The sequence below is a fragment of the Salvelinus sp. IW2-2015 genome, linkage group LG1 (assembly GCF_002910315.2).
Source record: "Salvelinus sp. IW2-2015 linkage group LG1, ASM291031v2, whole genome shotgun sequence".
In the NCBI taxonomy this organism is placed as follows: domain Eukaryota; kingdom Metazoa; phylum Chordata; class Actinopteri; order Salmoniformes; family Salmonidae; genus Salvelinus; species Salvelinus sp. IW2-2015.
Window position 1 is genome coordinate 9,523,676 of NC_036838.1, and position 21,274 is coordinate 9,544,949.

At 41.1% G+C, this 21,274-nt stretch overlaps 1 protein-coding gene across 1 annotated transcript in view; it reads left to right on the forward strand.

Annotated features, from left to right (window-relative positions):
• The window catches only part of LOC111960687 (voltage-gated delayed rectifier potassium channel KCNH1-like), a 61,729-nt gene that overhangs the window by 24,586 nt on the left and 15,869 nt on the right, over nt 1–21,274 (forward strand). Inside the window, exons 10-11 of the mRNA XM_023982834.2 lie at nt 4,145–4,397; nt 18,272–18,468. Coding sequence (XP_023838602.1) covers nt 4,145–4,397; nt 18,272–18,468 — 450 coding nt within the window. The remainder of the gene's footprint in view (nt 1–4,144; nt 4,398–18,271; nt 18,469–21,274) is intronic.

The following is a 21,274-nucleotide window of genomic DNA, read 5'->3' on the forward strand; positions in this document are numbered from 1 at the left end:
ACAACCCCCCAAAAATACATTTTAATTCCAGGTTGTAAGGCAACAAAATAGGAAAAATGCCAAGGGGGTGAATACTTTCGCAAGCCACTGTACCCACTGAGCGGGGTTTACAATAGATTTGATTTAGATTGTTCAGCAATAGTTTTGCTGCACAAAACCCATCAGCAATAGTGTGGTTAGTTTTACTTTAAACAATCAGTGTATATGGTCATTTTTAGACATACAGGTTCAAGTTCATCATTTCATAACGAGGAATCACTTTTGGGAGGTGCACTTAGCATGGCTAAAGTGGGAGGAGAAAATAAACTCACTACACTTCCAAACAGTCAAAACCATTCGATTTTGAGATGGTATGATCCAAAATTGTGCTATATGTTTATGTTTATATTGGCTATGTCATAGCTAATTTGTAAATGATTAATATTGATACATTTACATTACTATCTCAAACACTTAATCTGCAAAAATGACTAGTTAATTAGTGGGTGGTAATCTGATAGTGGGGTGGTAGATGGCAAGTCTCCTTTATGGCTCAGATTAGGTGCCTACATAGTATACACCAGGGCTGCCCAAACCTCTTCCTGGAGATCTACTGTCCCGTAGGTTTTCAGTCCAACCCTAATTTAAAATATCTGATTCAGCTAGTTAAGGTCTTGTTGAGCAGCTAATTAGTAGAATCAGGTGTGTTAAATTAGGGTTGGACTGTAAACACACAGGACGGTAGATCTCCAGGAAGAGGGTTGGGCAGCCCTGGTATACACCATAGCATAATTTCCACACACACATGTACACATCAACTCAGACAGATCCAGCTCAGAGGCCCAGCTCAAGAGCTCCATCAGCAGCAGATTTTAATTTAGAATGGAAAATGAATGTGTTTATGCAACAAATATTAGTGCATCGAATCATATCGCATCGATTCATTCTCTAATTCAACCGAATCGCATCAAATCGTTTCAAACTAAAACTTTGTGTTCCTGTATCGTATCGGAGCCCATGCATCTAGATACGCATCGAATCATCTTGAAAGGGAATGATGCACATCCCTACAATTTATTTTTATTATTGTATTATGTCAAAAGAGAATAGATTCATACTTGAATTACAAATCCAATCTGATGTTCTGTCATCTACTGTCATATTTCAACATTACCGGTCCTAATTGTCTTCTGTCTCATCCTAAATTAGAATTATTCCTGACATCATGGTCCTGCAAATGCCTGTTGGGTATGACCTCTTAACATTTGACACAATAAGAGGTGCAGAGGTAATCATGTTCAATTGGTCAATTTGCAAAGATTCACCCCTTTGAAGTTGATGTTGGGGGGGAAGTTTTAGCTTATTTTCGACTTGTTGTCGTTTCATTCAAACCTTTTTTAAACGCCCACACCAGTAGAAATCCACTTTTTTGAGCTGAAATACTATAGCCAGAGCTTACCCATTATGTTGCACAACGATTTAAGTCGATAAGTCATATTTTTTGTCAATGTATGATATCTTTGGGCTTGAAGTGACAAATTCGAACTGCCCATCTGTGTGAATGCGGTGTCTTTTCCTATGATATGACATAAACATTATTGTCAGCCTATGTTTCAGGGCTGGATTTTATTTTAATGTTACCACCCACCAGCATGGCATTGTTTATTAATCAGAAACAGCTGCAAAGATTTTACTCTTTGCTACTGAGATGATCCAAACAGCCTTGTGACCAATTGGCTGCCTGAGCCATGGAGCAAATTAATTGCATGATACTGTATGATAGCATTTTGCAAACCCACTCCCCTGTTGCCCCAAGATCAATGTTTTTGACCACTAAAGTTTTGCTTTACTACACGCTCCACTGCTTTGATCGGTGTAACGTTAGCTAGAAACCAAACTTTTCTATCCAGATAATGAAAAGGCACCCGCAAAAGAAAATTTGAGGAACTTATTGTTACAGCTGAAGTCGGAAGTTTACATACACCTTAGCCAAATACATTTAAACTAAGTTTTTCACAATTCTTGACATTTAATCACAGTAAAAATTCCCTGTCTTAGGTCAGTTAGGATCACCACTTTATTTTAAGAATGTGAAATGTGATTTATTTCAGCTTTTATTTCTTTCATCACATTCCCAGTGGGTCAGAAGTTTACATACACTCAATTAGTATTTGGTAGCATTGCCTTTAAATTGTTTAACTTGGGTCAAACGTGTCGGGTAGCCTTCCACAAGCTTCCCACAATAAGTTGGGTGAATTTTGGCCCATTCCTCCTGATAGAGCTGGTGTAACTGAGTAAGGTTTGTAGGCCTCCTTGCTCGCACACTCTTTTTCAGTTCTGCCCACAAATTTCTATGGGATTGAGGTCAGGGCTTTGTGATGGCCACTCCAATACCTTGACGTTGTTGTCCTTAAGCCATTTTGCCACAACTTTGAAGTATGCTTGGGGTCATTGTCCATTTGGAAGACCCATTTGCGACCAAGCTTTAACTTCCTGACTGATGTCTTGAGATGTTGCTTCAATATATCCACATAATTCTATTTCCTCATGATGCCATCTATTTTGTGAAGTGCACCAGTCCCTCTTGCAGAAAAGCACCCCCACAACATGATGCTGCCACCCCCGTGCTTCACGGTTGGCATGGTGTTCTTCGGCTTGCAAGCCTCCCCCTATTTCCTCCAAACATAATGATAGTCATTATGGCCAAACAGTTCTATTTTTGTTTTATCAAACCAGAGGACATTTCTCCAAAAAGTATGATCTTCGTCCCCATGTGCAATTGCAAACCGTAGTCTGGCTTTTTTATGGCGGTTTTGGAGCAGTGGCTTCTTCCTTGCTGAGCGGCCATTCAGGTTATGTCGATATAGGACTCGTTTTACTGTGGATATAGATACTTTTTACCTGTTTCCTCCAGCATCTTCACAAGGTCCTTTGCTGTTGTTCTGGGATTGATTTGCACTTTTCGCACAAAAGTACTTTCATCTCTAGGAGACAGAACGCGTCTTCTTCCTGAGCGGTATGACGGATGCGTGGTCCCATGGTGTTTATACTTGCGTACTATTGTTTGTACAGATGAATGTGGTACCTTCAGGCGTTTCGAAATTGCTCCCAAGGATGAACCAGAATTGTGGAGGTCTACAATATTTTTTCTGAGGTCTTGGCTGATTTCTTTTGATTTTCCCATGATGTCAAGCAAGGAGGCACCGAGTTTGAATGTAGGCCTTGAAATGCATCCACAGGTAGACCTACAATTGACTCAAATTATGTCAATTAGCCTATCAGAAGCTTCTAAAGCCATGACATCATTTTCTGGAATTTTCCAAGCTGTTTAAAGGCACAGTCAACTTAGTGTATGTAAACTTCTGACCCACTGGAATTGTGATACAGTGAGTTATAAGTGAAATAATCTGTCTGTAAACAATTGTTGGAAAAATTACTTGTGTCATGCACAAAGTAGATGTCCTAACCGACTTGCCAAAACTATAGTTTGTTAACAAGAAATTAGTGGAGTGGTTGAAAAACGAGTTTTAATGACTCCAACCTAAGTGTATGTAAACTTGCGACTTCAACTGTACATGTCGTTGCGACGTGCACGATCATGACCAGTCATTGTAGGCTATAAGTTCACTTCCCCTGTGAGCCCAGGCTGACTTGGCTTTGCTGTACCGCAGGCGAGAAACCTTCCTACCAAAGATTGCACCATGTCCATTGCAATGTATAAAAACGCATATCAGCTATCTTTCAATAGTTAACCATATTCCTGGAGCGTCATCTTATCATTTCATCTATTTATAAAGTGGATTTGCGGCCGCAATTTATGAACGATGCCAAAACTTTGTGGATAACAATATATGGCGAAGTCAAAGATAGGGCAGTGGTTTCCATCTGTGGCAAACTTTGCCCTAAATCAATGCTTATGACAAATCCAGCTCCAGAACCAGCCACAGAGCCAGCTGTCTAATCTTTTGAATATTCAATCAAATAAAATGCAACACCATAACATTAGTTAGTTAGACAAGGTTAGCAAGATAGCTAGATAAGGTTAGCATGCTAACTAGCCACACTGACAGTAGTCAGTGCCCTATTTGTTGATGTTTATCAACTCCATGAGGAAAATACCACAACCAATGTGTGAATATGTATTAGTAACCTTCGTCTTGCGCAGGTGTTGCAGATCTGCCCCAAGGACATGCGGGCGGACATTTGCGTCCATCTTAACAGAAAGGTGTTCAAGGAGCACCCAGCCTTCCGACTGGCGAGCGACGGGTGCCTACGGGCCCTGGCCATGGAGTTCCAGACCATCCACAGTGCCCCCGGAGACCTCATCTACCACGCGGGCGAAAGCGTAGACAGCCTCTGCTTTGTGGTGTCCGGGTCCTTGGAGGTCATCCAGGACGATGAGGTTGTGGCCATATTAGGTGAGGGTTTATTTATTCTTAATTTTTAAACCTTAATTTATCCAGGAAGTGCCATTGAGGCTAGAAGACAAGAGGGAGACATGGCCAAGAGGCCATCTTTGGTATCTGTATGTATAGTCAAAATCTGACACTCGAAAACAATTGCATACTAAAATGGTGTGTTTTCATGTCCATATTACGCTGTGTGACCTTTAAATGCATAGAGCATTGATGGACCTGGATTATTGCTCATTTGGCGAATTTGAGGTCAGAGTAAAGTGGATTATGCTGAAAAACATTTGTTTCCTGTTTGTGTACACCTGACTGTAAGGTATTGCATCACATTAGTATTCAAGACGACACTAGAGACTCTGATTTCTGAGATCCACCCCTTGATGTGGGTTCACGTCTGCCGCTTTAAAGCGTAAACCAGCCTCAAAGTAGCAAATGACATCTGTGCTTCTTTTTAATGAAAAGTGAATAAAAGCGTTCCTATTCTCTATACAATCTGTTCAGGAAGTATGCTCAAGGGCCTACATTGAGCAAACTCTATTTTTAAGCATGAAGTCGTTTTTTGATAAGAGCCGTGACAATATCTATGCAACCCCTTAGGGCGATTCTCGTGAAGCCGTTATTATGCGGAAACTAATGTTGTGAAAATTAGCAGTGTCCAAGCAAACAGTAGTAGTCCTAACTGTAATAAACAAAATCAGCTTTGTGTGAATCTCGGGAGGTGACGTACAGATGTAGGATCTTAATTTGAGCCAGTTTGCTACAGCAGGAAAATAATGCTGCAGAAACAGGAAATGCGAATTATTATGTAGATTATGATGGGAAAAAAATGTGTAGGGGTTGATACAAATCCAGTCTGAAAATTGAGTCTGAAATTTCAAAGTGGAAATTACAAACTTCAGGAGCCTTTTTTAAACCTCATATGCTACAAGTTAAAAATATCCGCATTGCAGGAAAGTTCTCCTGCAACAGGGTGGTCAAACAGGGCGGCGGGTAGCCTAGTGGTTAGAGTGTTGAGCCAGTAACCGAAAAGTTTAAAAACCTGTTGATGTGCCCTTGAGCAATGCACTTAAACATAATTTGCACCAGGGGCACCGTACTACTATGTCTGACCCTGCAAAAACAACACATTTCACTGCACCTATCCGGTATACAATATGTAACAATAAAACAAATAATAATAAAGATCCTACATCTGTTATGTTTAACCACATGAGAAGTCAAATGAAGACAAAAGGACACTTTCTGAAATGATACTTTGAGACTGGGTCCTGATGTGAAGAGAACTTGGTCACACTTTCATTTAAAAGGCACTGTAGGTGTACAGCAGGGTTCTCCAACCTTTTCTAGCATGAGAACTACTTTTTATTTTTTATTATTACATCAAAAATGGAAATAAATGAAAAAGCAACATCGCAATTTTGCGCCACCACAATATTTTGCCTTACAATATTAAATCGGACAAAAATGGATTACATAATAGCTATATTAACCATATTTTCTCATCTCACTTTAAAATAATTTTTTTCACAATTGTTTAAACATATTCAAAATTAGCCCTTCCAATCAGGTGCGCTCCAGTAATCCTTGTCATGCACGCTCCTCGTGATAGAATGAATGTCTTTATTCTCTTCACAAACTGCAAATTCATCATGCATTTCCATGGCTTGACATAAGGTAATTGACCACCAGAATCATAAAGATATTTTTGACCACTGTTTTTAACTGATACATCAAGTCAATTGATTAAGGCATAATTCTAATGTCTGTCACGCCCTGACCATAGTAAGCTGTTTTTTCTCTGTGTTGGTTGGGGCGTGATTGTGACTTGGGTGGGTCATCTAGGTGTTTTTGTATTTCTATGGTGGCCTGATATGGTTCCCAATCAGAGGCAGCTGTTTATCGTTGTCTCTGATTGGGGATCATATTTAGGTAGCCATTTCCTCATTTGTGTTTGTGGGATCTTGTCTACAATAAGTTGCCTTTGTGCACTCCAGTAGATTCACGTTTCGTTTGTTCTTTATTGTTTTGTTTTGTGAGTTTCTCTTTATTAAAATTATGTGGAACTCTATGCACGCTGCGCCTTGGTCTTACTCATACGACGAACTTGACAATGTCATATATAATTATATGGTCACATGTTTATACTGTACTTTGCTAACACTATAAAAGCAATATGAACTAGAGGAGACCATGGCATGTGCTCATCAGTTTACATTGTGTTACTTTCGTCCCACCCGTCTCTCCTGTAACTTCTCCCGGGCTAAAACGCAAGTCTAGCTAGCATGATACTTGAAACCTATGCTGTCATTTAGTCACTAGATGGGTTAAGAAAATGACATATGTTTTGATACTTTAAACACTTCCGGGTCCGTTTTTCTTCTTTATTGCCATGCTATAACCAGCAGCACACAGCAATGCAGACCATATTTTGCTTTTATGAGAGATTTGCATTCAGAAATGCAAGCTGCCTCACTTTCGAGGGGCTGATGCCGTTTCTTCTCTTAGTAACTATTTGTCCCGTTTTCGAGAAGACCCTCTCAGAGGGAACAGTCTCCCTGTCATCACTTTAGTAAGCCATGGGTAGACAGAGGCCTTGTTCTTCCACCAGCTCAGAGGATCTGGGCTCCTCCAAATAGGATCGGACCTCCATTATGGCATCTGCTGAGGGATTCCTTCGTGCTGCATCCCCAGTTGCTCTCTCGTCAAACAGCATCCAAACAGCAGACGTTTGTGGCACTACTGCTGGTGCTTCTGCTCCATCTGATCCCTCTTCTTCATATTGCCCTGGTGCCTGAGCCAGCTGACTGCTGGGGCTGTCCCTCCCTTTTGATGGGGTTATTCTTTGAAGAGCCTCATCAATTGCTCTGGCATCAATCGCTCTGGCATCAATTGCTATGGCACACTACTGTGTAAGTACAGCGGTTTCTGATAGCACGTGATTATATTCCATTCTGTGGAACGTTATGTCCATTGATGAACATAGGGTGTCCATCAACTCTGTCACATGTCCTGTGGTTACATTTGCTTCTCTCTGGTGGTTGGCTCACATAGCTGAAAAGAGAGAACAGTAACTTATTAGTTCAGGTTCATGTTTTGTCTACTGATATTACATTCTCATCTACTGCTCATATACATATATAATACTGGATTAAATAATGATGTAGTAATAACTGCTTACTGTACCTCTCTCCACTGAACTCCACAGTGACCTGCTCAAAGGGTTCCAGGACTATGCACACCTACCCAACCACCTCCCATTCCTCTTGGGTCAGAGCATCAACAGGTGCATTGACAATGGCCAGGGTAGAGATGATGGCATCCTTTGACTCACGAAACCGCTTCAACATATAAAATGTTGAATTCCACCTTGTAGTGCAGTCTTGTTTAGGCCTCAGCTCAGGCATCCCCATCTGGCATTGTGTAGACTTTAGTTTTTCAGCACCTACTGTGCTCCTGTGGTATTCCACAGCTGCTTTCACTTTGTCCACAGTGGGCTTCATCACCCTCAGAGCATCTCTTACAATCAGGTTGATTGTGTGGGCAAGACATGGATGATGGGTCCATTTTAAAATGGTCATGGCATTGGTTATGTTAGCTGCATTGTCGTTAACACATCAGACCACTTTACCATCTACTTGCCATTCTCTGGCCAATCTCAACAGTTCCTCTGCCAAGTTCTCTGAGGTGTGTCTGTCGCTGAACTCAAAGCAGTCCAGAAGACAGCTAGACATGAAAAAAGATCTTCAATGAAGTGGCATGTAACCGACATGTAAGAAGTGGTTACCCTTGATGTCCAACAGTCAGTGGTAAGGCAAACTGCAGTAGCTTTTTGGACTCTTTCCCGCACTGAAGCCTGTGTGCTCTCGTACAGTTTAGGAATAAGTGATTTTGAAAGGGTTTTCCTACTTGGAATTGTGTACATTGGATTTAGACTATTGCTATAATTTCTAAAACCTCTGTCCTCCACGATCGAAAATGGCTGGAAATCGGTGGCAATCATTTTAACCAATGCCATATCAATTTGGCCTTGTTTTGCTACAGACATAGACTTTGGCATAAACTGGTCCATAGAAGACTGCGTTGCTGTGCGTCGCGGAGTAGGCCTACTTGACTGAGTGGATACATCTCCACTTGTGGAGGTGCTGGCTCCACCACTATCACTAGCAGGCCCGCTAGTTTCTCAAAGCTCCACTACAGCTAGCTTCACAGTTGGGTGCATAGTTCGCATATGCCGGTGTAGGTTGTGCGTAGAACCAGCTTTATATGAGATTTTGTTTTGGCAAATTATACACTGTCCTCTAACATTGTCTACATTATTAAAATACATCCAAATGCTACTGTGCTTCTGACTAATTTTCCAGCTGTTGTTTTCACAGCTGTCCTTCCTCTCTCTCCTCGGCTGCTAAGTGTGTGACTGTGAGTGAGTTGGCTCGGCCCTCCCTCACGCATCTTTGGTTCATTGGTTGACACTGCGTGTCTGATTGACAGGAACAACAGGTGAGGCTGTTAGTCTGAGCAGACAGTCAGAACGAATGTGTGCGCTTGAGCATTTAGGCCTATATTCTTTTATTTATTTTTTCGTTCTTTGAATTAGTTCATTCTATTCATTTAAATCTTTTGATTATTCATATCTTAATTTTTTATATATTTTTATAAATAGATTCGGCTCTTCTGATATGTGAGCCGGCTCCCAACGTTCACCTACAAGAGCCGGCTCTTAGAGCCGACTCGTTCGCGAACGACCCATCACTACTACGGAGTGATAGATAAACGTGCGCATCAAACAGACAGTCGAGTAAAATCGTTGGAAATGAATTGGAGATATTGTGTTACGTTTGTCCTTTTAAGCCAATATTGGGTAACCAGGGGTGGGATAATGTCAATGTGGCTTTGATTGGATAGTAGCTGGGGGCTTTATGTTTATGATAGGTTGCGATGGAACTCATTGCACTCATTACAGGCAGCTTTGCACTCATTAACACTTTGCTTTCAATTTAGCTACTTGGGTCATCCCAGACTGGCTGCACAGGTTTTGTTCTATCCCAACACTACCGCACCAAATCCCAACCACAAGGGCTTGATGATAAGTTGATTAGGTAAATCAGGTATTATAGTTTTGGGCTAGGAAAAATTGTTTCAGTTTAGGGAGGTCCCGGACCAAAATTGAAACCCCTGCTCTATTACAATTGAGCTAAAGTTTTTCAGCTTAGCCGCTCACTATATAGGAACAAACATGCCATATTTGTGTCAACCTGTAGTGGTTGAAATTATTTTCAAATGCTTGTCTGATATAAGCATTTTTTTTTTTAAATAATGCTTTTGCAGGTGTTCATGTATTCCAAATAGACTTACAACATAGAGAACCTTTTTCTTGGTTCCTTCAGACAAAGTGGGGGAGGAGACGGGGCACTCTTGAGTCAGACCTCTGACAGATGCATGATGGTCTGATAACTCATCCTCACAGAGATTAGCTGTGTCACTGTGACAGAAAAACGCTGGTAGGAAGTGGGATGATGAATTTACAATACTCTAGGGCTGCTCTCTGCATCCTTTCGGTGATTGTTTTTTCCTCCAAATCGTCAAGCGAGAAGACTGGTTATCACGATGGAGCTCATATTTACGCGAGGGATAAATATTTGGATTGCTCTCTCCCTCTAGTTGGGACTTAACCTTTAAGAAATGAGCAGGAGAATATCCCGCACTAAGGGGGTCTTCACTAGACTTTTTCACTAGACTTTTTGCAGAAATACACTCAGCTACACATATACCGGAATGTAAACTTGCGAGCTTGTCACGTTTCGACTGCTACCTCCGGAGGTAGCACATGACACTCTCCCAACAGTTGCCCCCCTCTAAGCACTGTAATGTAAACAGAATTGTCTCGTTGAGCCAACGCTTACAGTAAAATTGTAATAGCAATGTTTTTGAAACGGCTGAAATGTCATACATTTTCTTTCTTTTTTTTACACTTGTTTTATCAATTTTTTTTTACCTGAAATTGTAGTTTTAAATCTCAACAGTGTTTTTGCTTTTTGCTTGACTGCACCAGGGAATTATCATTTTCAGTTGCAATTTGCTTTTACTTCATATACAGTGGGGAGAACAAGTATTTGATACACTGCTGATTTTGCAGGTTTTCCTACTTACAAAGCATGTAGAGGTCTGTAATTTTTATCATAGATACACTTCAACTGTGAGAGACGGAATCAAAAAAAAAAAAAAAAATCCAGAAAATCACATTGTATGATTTTTAAGTAATTKATTTGCATTTTATTGCATGACATAAGTATTTGATCACCTACCAACCAGTAAGAATTCCGTCTCTCACAGACCTGTTAGTTTTTCTTTAAGAAGCCCTCCTGTTCTCCACTCATTACCTGTATTAACTGCTCCTGTTTGAACTCGTTACCTGTATAAAAGACACCTGTCCACACACTCAATCAAACAGACTCCAACCTCTCCACAATGGCCAAGACCAGAGAGCTGTGTAAGGGCATCAGGGTTAAAATTGTAGACCTGCACAAGGCTGGGATGGGCTACAGGACAATAGGCAAGCAGCTTGGTGAGAAGGCAACAACTGTTGGCGCAATTATTAGAAAATGGAAGAAGTTCAAGATGACGGTCAATCACCCTCGGTCTGGGGCTCCATGCAAGATCTTACCTCGTGGAGCATCAATGATCATGAGGAAGGTGAGGGATCAGCCCAGAACTACACGGCAGGACCTGGTCAATGACCTGAAGAGAAGCTGGGACCACAGTCTCAAAGAAAACCATTAGTAACACACTACGCCGTCATGGATTAAAATTCTGCAGCGTTCTCAAGGTCCCCCGCTCAAGCCAGCGCATGTCCAGGCCCATCTGAAGTTTGCAAATGACCATCTGGATGATCCAGAGGAGGAATGGGAGAAGGTCATGTGGTCTGATGAGACAAAAATAGAGCTTTTTGGTCTAAACTCCACTCGCCGTGTTTGGAGGAAGAAGAAGGATGAGTACAACCCCAAGAACACCATCCCAACCGTGAAGCATGGAGGTGGAAACATCATTCTTTGGGGATGCTTTTCTGCAAAGGGGACAGGACGACTGCACCGTATTGAGGGGAGGATGGATGGGGCCATGTATCGTGAGATCTTGGCCAACAACCTCCTTCCCTCAGTAAGAGCATTGAAGATGGGTCGTGGCTGGGTCTTCCAGCATGACAATGACCCGAAACACACAGCCAGGGCAACTAAGGAGTGGCTCCGTAAGAAGCATCAAGGTCCTGGAGTGGCCTAGCCAGTCTCCCAGACCTGAACCCAATAGAAAATCTTTGGAGGGAGCTGAAAGTCCGTATTGCCAGCAACAGCCCCGAAACCTGAAGGATCTGGAGAAGGTCTGTATGGAGGAGTGGGCCAAAATCCCTGCTGCAGTGTGTGTAAACCTGGTCAAGAACTACAGGAAACGTATGATCTCTGTAATTGCAAACAAAGGTTTCTGTACCAAATATTAAGTTCTGTTTTTCTGATGTATCAAATACTTATGTCATGCAATAAAATGCAAATTAATTACTTAAAAATCATACAATGTGATTTTCTGGATTTTGTTTTTAAAAACGTTTTTTTTTTAAACTCATTATATTATTCCAATGCACATCCACATTATGCATGCCCACTATGGTATTGGCCAGCTGCTATTTGAGAACTCGTCTGGTTTAAGGAATCTTATTGCAGAGCACATTGTACAACTGTTTTTAGAGAAGATTGTGTTGCAAGGTATGCTATATGTGTAGGCTATGCTATATGTGTTTGGCTAATATGCATATGAAGCTGTCCTTTTTAAAAAAAATCTCCATTCTAGCATACATGACACACACACACACATCTTTCTATCTACATGCTTTTATTTAAGTCAAAAAAAAAAAAATTAAAAAAAAAAAAAAAAAAAAAAAAGTTAATTTGGGTTTCTACGCACAGTAAAAATGTTTCTTTAAGCCTGTAGCTAATTATATGAAATTAGACATATAATCAGGCCAAAACTTGATTCAAAAATTGAATTCACTGACAGAGAGATAGCTAATGAAACACAAATTACAATTTACAGTAGCTGGCTAGGCTAGTCAAACTGTAACATTGGCTAGCTTTCAATAAATTGGCTAAATGGTCAACGGAGTTACCTCTTCATACGATCAAGACAACTCGTATTGCATTTTGCATATTTCAAGTGCACTCAAATAGATATTTATCTTATTTCAGTCTTTGGGAGCTATGTTCCTCTTCGTCAGACAGAAGCTCGTGTTTTCACCAGAGCTGTGTTTACATCGTAGATAGATGCAGGACATTGGCTGCCGTCATCACAAGGGGTATGTACGGGAGTTCTGATTTGGTTCCATGTTTAGCATTTCGGCAAATTTGCCTGAGCAGACAGAATGGTGAAATATACTCATGAGAAAATATGACAAGAATTGAAGGTGCCAACAAATGTTATAGTCATCATAAAAATGTTTTACGGTCATATACAAAAAATCTGATCATCCCTCAACGGGGATTGATCAAGTGAACGTTTTTCGGGCTTTGACCAACCACCTAATATAATGACTTCCATGATATTGATCAAATTAAGTCTGGTTTGTTCTAAGGTATTTTTAATATGGTAGCTAGTGTAAGCCTAAGAGCTCCTGTCTAGCTATGGTTCAGCTAAACGTCAGCATTCCGCTATAGCCAGCAGGTTTGTAAGAATGCAGAAATTATTTTGTTTACTTAGCTAATGTTACCTAGCTGTGTAGCATATATTATAATATGAATGACACTATGATAACGTTACTTTACTTTCATATTCGTATGGGAGGGGTAAACTTTCATTATTTATATGCTAACATTACTTGATCATGAAGCATGTTAATGGTAGCAGGAGTTCGCTGTGCATTGTCAGCTAATTTAATGTGTACGGATGAGAAAATAAATCCTTTGTCCGCACATGCTTGTGGATTGTAGCATTATTCAACATCGTAGTTTGTTGGTTTGTTTTAGAAGAAAAGTTGCTCTGATTGTTAAATAGTTTGTGCTTACTGGCAAGTTCTACTGTGATATTTCCGGTATATTTGAGCTGTCGACAAATAATGTTGCATTGCCAGCCACAACGAAAGACAAGGCAAGGATGTAATGTGAATTGAAAAGTAGAAATACTAACCCAATGGGAAGAGGATATTAACATAGTCTTATTGATACTGTGAATATTAACACTAGACCTATTCCCACTACGAGAGATGGAGAGTCTGAGGAGCTGATTGTCGAAAGATGAGTAACGTGTCATTAAAGCAATTTGTGCCAGATATGGCTTGAGTCGATTAAATGTGACTTGTCATACCCATTTTTCACATATCCCCTCAAATATCATCCAAGGACAGAAAGTCTCCCAAAAAGCAAGCCATGGTGATATAATGACAAACTGTTTGTCTGTTATTAATTAATCTAAAAGGAACATGAATTTCATTTTCAAATCAAAGTTTGTCAAATGTTTTCAGACCTCTAAAGTAATCTAATGTCAACATGAAACCACGTGACAACGTCGTGTGTGTACATACAGCTGTATTCCTCCACCCCAAATGAATGGAAAAGTCAAGCACCGAATGAAACCAGGAAATGAGACAGTGCTTATCTTTTCCATTAACCAATATTGTGGGAGGTTATTTCATCTTGACATTACTTTCAAGGCCTGAAAACATCTGACAACTTTCATTTATGAGTGAAATGTCCCATTAATGGAACAATCAGAAGTTGCTACATTCAGTTTTGGACGTATAAATCAATGATATGTACCCATTTATTCTTGAAGAATATAACTTATATGAGCTTAGTTCAACTGTCACACCCAAAATATAAGCTTGTTAAAGTTCAATGTTTGTAAATGTAACAAGTATAAACTTTAGTCCGTCCCCTCGCCCCGACCCAGGCGCGAACCAGGGACCCTCTGCACACATCAACAACAGTCACCCACGAAGCATCGTTACCCATCGCTCCACAAAAGCCGCGGCCCTTGCAGAGCAAGGGGAACCACTACTTCAAGGTCTCAGAGCAAGTGATGTCACCAATTGAAAGGCTATTAGTGCGCACCACCGCTAACTAGCTAGCTATTTCACATCCGTTACACTCACCCCCTTTCGATCTCCTCCTTTTCGCCAGCAACCAGTGATCCGGGTCACGGCACAATGTAACAGTATAATTTAGTCCGTTCCCTCGCCCCGACGCGAACCAGGGACCCTTTGCACACATCACAACAGTCACCCACGAAGCATCGTTACCCATCGCTCCACAAAAGCCGCGGCCCTTGCAGAACAAGGGGAACCACTACTTCAAGGTCTCAGAGCAAGTGACGTCACCGATTGAAAGGCTATTAGCGCGCACCACCGCTAACTAGCTAGCCATTTCACATCCGTTACATAAACAAAGTAAATCCAAACAAACACTATATAGCCTCTAACCATGGTTAAAACTATACTTGTTATATAATGGATGGTCAGTCCTTGCATCCATAGCTTATCTATGAATTTGAATGGTAACATTTCTCCAGCCCCATCTCAGATTTTTACCGAAACGGGAAGGGAGGTCACTTTGTTATTGTTTCTACAGCTGATTGACACTTTAACTATTGGATGTAAACTCCCCTAAAGTTGGGAGAAGCGTGGTTCTGGTACAGCTTCCGACCGCCATTTTCACTTATAAATCTATCTGTAGACACCGTACAGTCGGCTAAAGGCCTGCTTCTTGCGGTTGCGGGAGTATAAGTACCGTGCCGTCGCACTCTGACATGCCATATACCACTGGAGAGTTGAGAAACGTCCGTGCTGAAAGAAAGTATTCCAATTGCTCTTCGACAAACACAAATGGTTTTATTTCGAGTTGAATGAAAAACAAACATTATTTGTAGATGTGAAACAACCACTTTGTGTGATCACAGACAGACTAAATATTAAAGCTGAAGTTGTAACGAGTCGGCTGGTGTGTGAATGGCGTCTCTGCGTCTCTCAGAGGACACAGGGCAGAACATTTTCTGTCGCCAGTTCTATGAAATGGTTCCACATTGTGTCATTAAATATGATCATATCCATTTTACAGTTATAAGGTGAACTCTTATTAGTCGTTTTTCTAAATTGGTTGTTACTAATATTAAGAAAGCATGTAAGTCAATTCAAGCCCTATTCATTAAGTTTGTTGAATAGGAAATAAATCATATAATATTTCATATTTTCATGTAATTGAGCTTGTGTCTTCAAAAGTGAGTACACCTCAGCAATACATTTTTACTAGAAAAGGTGAGTTTTTTAAATCTTTCTTGGAGCATTACTACTTATTGTTTTTGGCCATACCCAAAAGTAATTATTTATTTAGGCGGAAATCTACATACATCTAACAGGCATTATGCAACATTTCCACATGCAAATAACCCTTAATGTTCAAACATCGTTGAAAGCTGTATACAGTTCGTGGTGAGTGAGTGACCGGTTGGTCCGAAACAGTAAACTTCAATCATAAATGTTATGTTTTTTAAATAAAAAGTACTCCCCCCATCTATACTGAACAAAAATATAAACACAACATGCAACAATTTCAATGATTTTTACTGTTAGTTAGTATAAGGAAATCAGTCAATTGAAATAAATGCATTAGGCACAACAATGGGTAGGCCTGAGAGGGCATAGGCCCACCCACTTTGGAGCGGGTAGATCAAATCAACGTTTATTTGTCACGTGCGCCGAATACAACAGGTATTACAACCTTACAGTGAAATGCTTACTTACAGGCTCTAACCAATAGTGCAAAAGGGTATTAGGTGAACAATAGGTAGGTAAAGAAATAAAACAACAGTAAAAAGACAGGCTATATACAGTAGCGAGGCTATAAAAGTAGCAAGGCTACATACAGACACCGGTTAGTCAGGCTGATTGAGGTAGTATGTACATGTAGATATGGTTAAAGTGACTATGCATATATGATGAACAGAGAGTAGCAGTAGCGTAAAAGAGGGGGGTGGAGGGTGGGACACAATGCAGATAGCCCGGTTAGCCAATATGTGGGAGCAGTGATTGGTCGGCCCAATTGAGGTAGTATGTACATGAATGTATAGTTAAAGTGACTATGCATATATGATAAACAGAGAGTAGCAGCAGCGTAAAAAAGAGGGGTTGGGGTGGGCACACAATGCAAATATAGTTCGGGTAGCCATTTGATTACCTGTTCAGGAGTCTTATGGCTTGGGGGTTCAAACTGTTGAGAAGCCTTTTTGTCCTAGACTTGGCACTCCGGTACCGCTTGCCATGCGGTAGTAGAGAGAACAGTCTATGACTGGGGTGGCTGGGGTCTTTGACAATTTTTAGGGCCTTCCTCTGACACCGCCTGGTGTAGAGGTCCTGGATGGCAGGCAGCTTAGCCACAGTGATGTACTGGGCCGAACGCACTACCCTCTGTAGTGCCTTGCGGTCAGAGGCAGAGCAATTGCCGTACCAGGCAGCGATGCAACCAGTCAGGATGCTCTCGATGTTGCAGCTGTAGAACCTTTTGAGGATCTCAGGACCCATGCCAAATCTTTTTAGTTTCCTGAGGGGGAATAGGCTTTGTCGTGCCCTCTTCACGACTGTCTTGGTGTGTTTGGACCATTCTAGTTTGTTGGTGATGTGGACACCAAGGAACTTGAAGCTCTCAACCTGCTCCACTACAGCCCTGTCGATGAGAATGGGGGCGTGCTCGGGCCTCCTTTTCCTGTAGTCCACAATTATCTCCTTAGTCTTGGTTACGTTGAGGGATAGGTTGTTATTCTGGCACCACCCGGCCAGGTCTCTGACCTCCTCCCTATAGGCTGTCTCGTCATTGCCCGTGATCAGGCCTACCACTGTTGTGTCGCAAACGTAATGATGGTGTTGGAGTCATGCCTGGCCATGCAGTCGTGGGTGAACAGGGAGTACAGGAGGGGACTGAGCACGTGACATTGTGTTGTGTGACAGAACTGCACATTTTAGAGTGGCCTTTTATTGTCCAACACAAGCTGCACCTGTCAGGTGGATGGACTATCTTGGCAAAGGAGAAATGCTCACTAACAGGTATATAAACAAATGTGTGCACAACATTTGAGAGAAATAAGCTTTTTGTGTGTATGAAACATTTCTGGGATCTTTTAACTCAGCTTATGAAACATGGGACCAACACTTTACATGTTGCGTTTATATTTTTGTTGAGTATATTTTTTCCCCCCCAGTCTATTTTATTCACAAAGCTATATTTATCCAGTCACTCAAAGCTGCACTGTAACTCCAAAATCTCCCATAAGCTGTCTGATGCATTTCATCAATCCAATTTGGACACTGGAAAGGGACAGATTTGCATTTTCATGTGTGAAAACCAAAAAGTCTGCATATGTGTTAATAACCATGGCTAATTGAGTCTTGGCTAATACTTTTTTCGATCTGTTTCCAGAAAAGTAGAAGCTCGGTGAAGTCAGGGATGCAACTTTTCATTAGTAAGAGCTGGAATATGTTATTTACAATTCAGTACAGCGTCTGTTTGCCTTGTAGGCGACAAGGCTTCTACAATTGGTATCGCAAATGCACTGTGTATCATTTCCCCCCGTTGGTCTCAAACGAGATATTTTTTAAATACCAGTTACATAACGCATTCTTTTTCAATGGTCTTTTTTTGTTGTTGTGTGTTCACATTGTACAGGCAGTTTGCATTGAAGAACATTTCAGGATAGAGGTATGACCTTGGGCTTTTGACTTTGTATTACCATGAAAGGCTGCAAGATTAGCTTCATGGCAGTTAGATTCATATCATTGTGGATGGATGGGGTTTCCCTTGTTATCATTCACCTCACTACTTCTCTCTCTCCTTTCTATCCCCCGTTTTGTATCTTCACAGGAAAGGGAGACGTGTTTGGGGACGTCTTCTGGAAGGAGGTGACCCTAGCCCAGGCTTGCGCCAACGTTCGGGCCTTGACTTACTGCGACCTCCACGTCATCAAGCGTGAAGCTCTGCAGAAAGTTCTGGAGTTCTACACGGCCTTCTCTAACCACTTCTCCCGAAACCTGCTGCTCACCTATAACCTCAGAAAGAGGGTAAGCTGCCCGGGAGCATTGCTCTCTCTCTGTGTCTCATTAGTCTCCAATAGCTTATTATTTGGCAAAAAAGATTGGATAGACTCCTAAGTTATTCATTTTTCACCTATCCAGTCCTTTCCCGAACAGTGGTCTGGAGGGAAACGAGAGCTATTTAAGAATATTGGGACAGAGATCTCTCTGTGTCCTGCAGTTAATAAAAGGAAAGGTGATGGCATCTCCCTCAATGAATAGTGCTCTTATTTATTTTTAAAAAGCTGACGCGTCAACCTCAATTGATCTTTCTCAAAGATTGCTTTTTTGGTGGGTGTGGCACCTTATCTTTATGGGAACTGCTTAAAAGGTAGACTCAGCAATATTTCATCATCAAATAGAGTGGGGCAACTTTTGGCTAGACATCAACAGCAGCATAAATGAAATGACTTCTGCCTTACAGGCATGAACAACAACAATCTGCCAAAACTGATGTCATTGCTGAGTCTACCTTCATCATGCCGAGTCAGTTGTACTTGGTGTCTCACACTTAATTTGTGACGCTGGCCTTGCTGTTTCACCATAGTTAATCTCGTTCCCAGACACATCCGGCCAATGCTCGCAATATCTGGGGACGAGGTTACACCATAATTGATTCTCTGTGGAATGTGTCTTTAAAGAACTTTCTTGGACCAAGAGGAAGTGAGATGGTGGCCAGTTCCCGGTCTTTGTATTGCATAGTACAATATTTCCTTCCAGGGACAAGTAATTGCACAAAGTGATATTTGACAAATAATAATTACTTAATAATGGATTCACCTTGTCCTCCATTTTTATCAAAATGGCCTTGTCTCTCTTTTGTTTGTCTGTAATTTAACCTGTTACTGACTTGTTCCTTACCTGTAAAAAGATAAGGCCTTTAAACAAAGTATAAACTACACTATGCTCTCTCAGCCTTTTGTCAAAATATTATAGAACCCAGGTCACTTGTGTTAAAGACACGCTACGGATTGCTCCAATAGGGTTAGTTCACTTAGGGGGAATTGTAAGGTGGGCTCATTAGCGAGGATCATTACAATATGACAATCATCATGGTGCTTGAATAGTATATTAGAAATGCATAATTTGACAGATTATTATTAATGATGCAGATTCATTCATTCTTTTTTAAATGTTGCATTTTTTAACAAATGGCCCGCTATGTCTTATTGTTCTGAATATCAGTGCAATAAGCTTCTAGACTTCAACCATGGTAGCAATGAGAGCGTTTCTTCATTGACTCTTTACACCCACTCAAACACACAAAACCTCAATACAGACAACAAATTGATAACTTGTAAACCAAGAACATCACTGAAAACCCACAGCATTTTCTATTTAAAAAAAATCAAGTACTGAAATCGTTTCAACTTCGCTGAAGAAAACACAGCATATTCACGAGGAGGACATAGCTGATTCATCAGAAGGTGATGTTGCTTCATCAAGATGCAATCCTCTGTCCTTGTCATCATCATCCAATTCAAACTTGAGTATAGAGGCAATAGAGGTCATGTTGACTAATACGATGGCTCACTTTTACCGCATATCCTATTATGGCTAGTCACGATCTGCACCCTTAGCCGTGGTGCATGCGGTTTCTTGCTGTCATCAAGGTTATTGCTTTGTTTAGTCTAGAAAAGCTTTCAGGTGCATAAGCCTCTTTAGGCAGCCACTGATCCTGATTTGGCTAATGCTAGAACCTGCTGTTAGGTATGATACAGGGCAGTGATCATTAGGCACCAAATTGAAGAACTATCTGGACCTGTCCGATTAGAAACGCTCATTGTTGTTTTCTATCGTGTGCCCTAATGAACACGACCCTGGTTCCGCCATAGGGTCGTGAGGCCCATTTCTGTAGGTTATGCCCATGGCCCATCAACTGGTGTGTTACTGATTTCCAGTTCTGGAGGCCCACCAGCCATTTTTCATAGACCTTTTGCATTAACGCGAGCTGATTAGGCATTTAGACAGTGATGTTGACAAGGTCAAATATTGATGAGTATAATAAGTCATATTGATTTCAGAAATAAATTGATTGCATAATTGACACAGTAGATAGGTTTCCATCCAACTGGCGATAGATTTTCATGTGAATATTCAAAAATATGCATAAAGAAAATATGCTAATTTCCCCACCAGTGGCGTTTCCACCAAAGTGACTTGTTGCAGATAAATATCCGTGTGTGTGAGGACGTTGTAACGTCAGGTGAATGATGGGTGCAGAGTCAGGCGCAGAGAGAGCAAAAGTATTCCAGGGAAAAAACGCTTTAATTCCACAGCATGAAAACAGGAACAGGTACAAACGGGTGGTGCCAAAACACAGGCGTAAAACAACCCACAGTCCACTGTTTAAAATAAAGCTGAATAGCGAAAATCCCACAATCAAAGAATCACTCACGACGTACAACATGAATACACAAAATAAGCCCGCACAAACACTAGCGGGCGAAACTAACCTAAATAGTACACCTCCCAAAACCCCAACAAGGAACAGGTGAAAACAATTAGACAGACATAAACGAAAAGGAAAAAGGGATCGGTGGCAGCTAGTAGACCGGCGACGACGACCGCCGAGTGCCACCCGAACGGGAAGGGGAGTCACCTTCGGTAATATTCGTGACAGACGTAGTGCACACAAAATGTACTCTTCACTTAAGTTTTCATGTAACGAATAAAAATATGTCTAATGTGTTTCCATCGCATTTAAGTTGTAGTGGGTGGACCACACACCATGTCATCGCGACTCCAAGTTTACTTTGATATGGTTATTATATCAATATTTGCTCATAAAAGC